Here is a 4,717-nt window from a genome sequence, read left to right as displayed (position 1 = left end):
GGAGGCTGCTGAGCAGCAGTGTTGTAAAGAATCCTAAAAAGTTTTTTTAAAAAAAAAAAAAAAAGGCACTTTATAGAACAAGAAGCTGAGACACAGCGAGGCGCGGGAGGCTCCTGGACAGAGGGGCATTTGATCAAGTTTGGGAGGGAAGACGGGCTGGGACCGAGCAGTGGCCCAGAGAAGCCATTCATTGCGCGGCGCTGGCTGCAGACTACTCTGCAGGAGGAGCGGACACCGCCAGCCGCTCAACCCCGCCCCCTGCGTCTCCGTGGCAACGGCCCCGCACATGCGCTGCAGGGGCTGGAGGAGAGCGCCGGAGCCGCGGCGGAAGCAGGTCCAGCGGCGGTGAGGCGCGGCTTGGTGCGGCGCAGGGCAGGCTTTTAAAGGGACCGTCTCCACCCGAGCCCGCTCGCCGGCGTGGACTGCTGGCTGTGAAGGTTAGGTGGCTTCAGGAGTCGGGCTGAGTGACCCCCACCCAAAGGTGATGAGGGAGAGAGGGGTTGTGTAAACCCCCTCCAAAGCAGTAATGGGATGGCTGTCCCCAGGGAGCACTGCGGAGGCCAGGGGGCAATGTGATGGCATCTTCAGATGGGGAGCTGGGGCTACGGTAGAGTCGGAGGTTAGGAAGGATCACAGGTCCAGCTTGAGACCGTCACCCCCGTTTCCACCCCCACTCCTAGCACTCTGCACCCGTCTACCTAGTTGGCATGCTCAGTTATGGCCAGACCTCCCGCGCACGGTTCGGTGATTGTCCCAGACTGGCAGGAGACCACCGAGGGTAAGGAGTACTTGGCCTGCATCCTGCGCAAGAGCCGCCGTCGGGTGTTTGGTAAGTGCTCTCGCCCTCAGCCTGTCAGTTGTCACTCTGGGGAGGCTGTGTCACCTGTTGCTTGGGAGATGGTGGGTATAGAAAGAAGCAAGGAAGTGAGGCCCTGCTCCACCGCACTCCTTGGCTTTGGTGACTCCTGGAAGCCCCATCCCTGGACCCCCATCCTCAAATCTCCTTAGAACTAATTCCATCAACAGAGCCAGGAACATGGAAACAACCTCACCTGCCAGCAGCCGCGGTCACCAGAGATGCTGTCCATTGAGCCCTCACTTGGTGCCAGGCCCTCTGCTGGGCACTTTACCCTGTGAACTCCCGTCTTAGCTTCTCTGACAGCATTTTACAGACTTGCCCAGGATGTGTCCTAGTGAACACAGAGCTCTTCCACGTCCTTATGCCAGAGATAAGACACTGGTACCCCCCAGGCTGAAGCCAGCTCACCCAAGCTAGACTTGCCCAGCAGCCAGAGTCCACTGCGGCCAGGAGAGACCAAGTGCCAACAGAGACCAAGTGCCAACTTTCCACCAAAACATGAGAGGGCAGTCCCTAGCTTAGGACTCTCAGCCCTTAGCCTATAGATGTTTTATAATTTTGACTCTTTTTTTTTCCAACTTTTAAGTTTAAAGCCCCCCTAAAGATTTCTATAGATTGACTTTGTATGGGGTTCACTTGTAGTAATTGAAAACACTTTTGCTTATATTGCCTTATTAAGAAGGATCTGGGGCTGGGGTTGTGGCTCAGTGGTAGAGCACTTGCCTAACATGTGTGAGGCACTAGGTTCGATTCTCAGCACCACATAAAAATAAATTAATAAACAAAATAAAGGTCCATTGAAAATTAAAAAGAAAAAAAAAGAAGGAGGATCTGTGAGAAACCACACTTCTGTGTGTGGGAAATCCAGAGCATGTCATAACAGTATCGGTAAAACCAACCCAAAAAAGTTGGGCATTATTTGGAGTGGCCCAGAGCTGGGTCACAGAACCCCAGAGTTCCAGGCAGACCTCTGACCTAGAATCCTCTTTAAATGCAAGTTCTGAGCCTGTGGGTCTGCGTAGCTGAAATGTTCGTTTCTAACAAGCTCCCAGGGATCTGGAACAAATATGGAGAACCACAGATGGTGGGTTAGAACCCTTAGAGATGAGAATGTCCACTGGGGCAAGTGCAGGATGAACCCCTGACGCTACCTGGCTCTCCCCCTCCCAGGGCTGCTTGAACGGCCAGTGTTGCCCCCGCCTGTGGCCATTGACACTGCCAGTTACAAGATCTTCGTTTCTGGGAAAAGTGGTGTGGGCAAGACGGCGCTGGTGGCCAAGCTGGCTGGCCTGGAGGTGCCCGTGGTGCACCATGAGACCACTGGTAAGTGAACCCACCCTTTGCCCATCCTTGGAGGCCTTCCCTGGAGTGGAAGACAGAACCTGGCTGTTGACTACACAAGCCAGGGAGTGTATCCAACTCTACCACTTCCCCTGTGTCCTTGAAAAGTCACTTCATCTCTCTGAGTCTTCTCTATCCCAAGGGGATAATAGTACCAACCCCACGGGAACGTCACAGAGTTGGAGCTGGAGCTGGTGAAGGTAACATGCCCAGCATTGGGCTGGCACACGGCCAGAGCTCAGGAAGTGCTCATCCTCCTGTCTTTCCACTGGACAGAGTCCTGCATTGTGTGCATCCCTCAATGTCCCAGGACCTTTGGGTCTCTCATACAGGCTGTAAAACTGCTTTATCCTGGTAAGGGCTGCATCTTCCCAGTGCACCAGGGGCTCCTCCAGGGCAAGTCTCCATTTCCCCCCAAGAAACTAAAAATTCTTCCAGGACACGGACTGCGCCTTTCATTCAGACTGGTGACCCACCAGGGCAGGGATGTATCCCTTTTCTTATTCTTTATTGGTTCCCTGTTCCCCTAATTTCTCCCATGCTGAATAGCTGACCCCGGTCCCCCTCAGGCATCCAGACCACTGTGGTGTTTTGGCCAGCCAAGCTGCAGGCCAGCAACCGGGTCATCATGTTCCGCTTCGAGTTCTGGGACTGTGGGGAGTCTGCGCTCAAAAAGTTTGATCACATGCTGCTGGTGAGCAGGGCGGGCCCGGCAGGACCCTGGGAGCAGGCAGATGTCTGAGGAGCTCTGAGCTGGGCCCACCTCGTCTGCAGGACCCTGAGCAGGGCTTCCATGAGCTGCGGGTGGGCAGTGTGCTGGCGGCAGAGCTCTGAGCTGGCATGGGACTGAGTCCCAGCTGGAGCTGTGCCACAGGACCAGCCACTCTGGGCCTCAGGTTCCCAGTCTGAAAGGAGGGACCCCTTGCAGCCAGTTACAAGGTTCTGGTTGCGCGGGTGTGGGGTGGCGTGGTCACGTGATGGTGTGCTGTGAGCCAGCCTCTCCATCCCCAGGCCTGCAAAGAGAACACAGATGCCTTCCTCTTCCTCTTCTCTTTCACTGACCGTGCCTCCTTCGAAGACCTGCCTGGACAGCTGGCCCGCATAGCAGGAGAGGCCCCTGGTGTCGTCAGGATGGTCATTGGCTCCAAGTATCCTTTGGGTGGTCCCTGGGACACCTTTGGGTCAGAGGCCACCCTTGACAAGGCATGGAGCGTGGGCTCAGGGACCCCGCCTCCGCCCAGCTGTGGGGCCCAGCCTTTAGGGAGGAGGGCAAAGCCCGGGTCTGATGGGGCGGTGAGCAGAGGTGCCTGGCCAGGCTCCTTGACCTTCCTCCAGATTCGACCAGTACATGCACACAGACGTGCCTGAGCGGGACCTCACAGCCTTCCGGCAGGCCTGGCAGCTGCCCCTGCTGCGGGTGAAGAGTGTGCCTGGGCGGCGCCTGGCTGATGGGCGCACGCTGGATGGGCGGGCTGGGCTGGCCGACATTGCCCATGTGCTCAATGGCCTTGCTGAGCAGCTGTGGCATCAGGACCAGGTGGCAGCTGGCCTGCTTCCCACCTCTGCAGAAAATACCCCCAGCTGAGGGGTGGCATCATGAAAGGACACCTATGATCCCCACTCCTAACCTTTATGTGACCTGGACCAGAGGGCAGCACCGAGGGCCTCCTGCTGGGGTGGAACACTGACCCCTCCTGAGGGCTGGCCGGCAAGGGCCCGCTGCAGCGGCACCTTCTTTGCAGAGTACTTGGCAGTGAGTGGGGCACAGGGCTTCAGGCAGGGCCCGGAGCTCAGCTGTCTCCCCAGCCTCCTGCTACCCTTCCCCCTTCTGCAGCACCCATGGAGGGTGCAGAAGGGACTGGGGGAGGGAGGCCGGGCAGGACCTGGACCTCACATGCCTTCCGCCAGGCACCTTCTTAATTGAAGTCACATGATCTGCTGTAACAGATAAACCCCGAAGCCTTGGTGGCTTAACTCTTTTTCCTTGGGGCTGGGGCTGGGGCTGGGGCTGGGGCTGGGGCTGGGGCTCAGCGGTAGCGAGCTTGCCTGGCATGTGTGAGGCACTGGGTTCCATTCTCAGTACCTCATATAAATAAATAAAGGTCTATCAACAACTAAAAAAATAATTTAAAAAAAATGAAGTGTTTTTTCCTGCTTAGTTCTCACCTCAGGAGGAGGCAAAGGGCCAGTTGTCTACTCCGTGTGCCCATCTGAAGCCCAGGCCCTGAGATCCTCCATATTTGCCCCAGGGCATCAATGGTCGGCAGACAGGGAATGAATCACACAGAAGATTTCTGTGGACTGGGCCTGGGGTGGACTTCCTGCCCACATTCCATTGGTCAGCACCTAGTCACTTGGTCACCTGGAGCTGGGGAGGAGGCTGGGAGATTCATCCCACCTGCAGGTCCAGGAGGCAAGCCCTTCACTCTGGAGCCTTTCGCAAAATCATCAGGCCGGCTGGGGTTGGGCTCAGTGGTGGAGTGCTCGCCTAGCATGGGTGAGTTCAATTCTTTTTTT

At 56.6% G+C, this 4,717-nt stretch overlaps 1 protein-coding gene across 3 annotated transcripts; it reads left to right on the top strand.

Annotated features, from left to right (window-relative positions):
* Positions 1-335: 335 nt before the first annotated feature.
* On the top strand, positions 336-4,177 carry Cplane2 (ciliogenesis and planar polarity effector complex subunit 2). Of its 3 annotated transcripts, none has more exons than XM_026400848.2 (6): positions 336-437; positions 703-829; positions 2,030-2,182; positions 2,770-2,894; positions 3,212-3,348; positions 3,536-4,177. In XM_026400848.2, exons 2-6 carry the CDS (start codon positions 718-720, stop codon positions 3,783-3,785), a joined length of 777 nt encoding a protein of 258 aa, XP_026256633.1. In that variant the 5' UTR covers positions 336-437; positions 703-717; the 3' UTR covers positions 3,786-4,177. The 3 variants fall into 3 exon arrangements, with proteins under 3 accessions (XP_026256633.1, XP_026256632.1, XP_077647529.1); XM_026400847.2 differs by having other exon boundaries at positions 681-829; XM_077791403.1 differs by having other exon boundaries at positions 336-481; positions 681-829.
* Positions 4,178-4,717: the final 540 nt, after the last annotated feature.

Source organism: Urocitellus parryii, chromosome 11, assembly GCF_045843805.1.
Source record: "Urocitellus parryii isolate mUroPar1 chromosome 11, mUroPar1.hap1, whole genome shotgun sequence".
Lineage (NCBI taxonomy): Eukaryota > Metazoa > Chordata > Mammalia > Rodentia > Sciuridae > Urocitellus > Urocitellus parryii.
The sequence above is the reverse complement of the archived record's forward strand: the minus strand, read 5'-3'. Positions and strand labels throughout refer to the sequence as shown.

What these genes read in the sequence shown, in the direction of transcription:
- Cplane2 (XM_026400848.2), top strand. Translation starts at nt 718, where the DNA reads ATGGCCAGACCTCCCGCGCACGGTTCGGTGATTGTCCCAGACTGGCAG. An exon ending in GAGCCGCCGTCGGGTGTTTG is followed by an intron (nt 830 to 2,029) that starts GTAAGTGCTCTC and finishes TCCCCCTCCCAG; the next exon opens with GGCTGCTTGAACGGCCAGTG. An exon ending in AGGATGGTCATTGGCTCCAA is followed by an intron (nt 3,349 to 3,535) that starts GTATCCTTTGGG and finishes ACCTTCCTCCAG; the next exon opens with ATTCGACCAGTACATGCACA.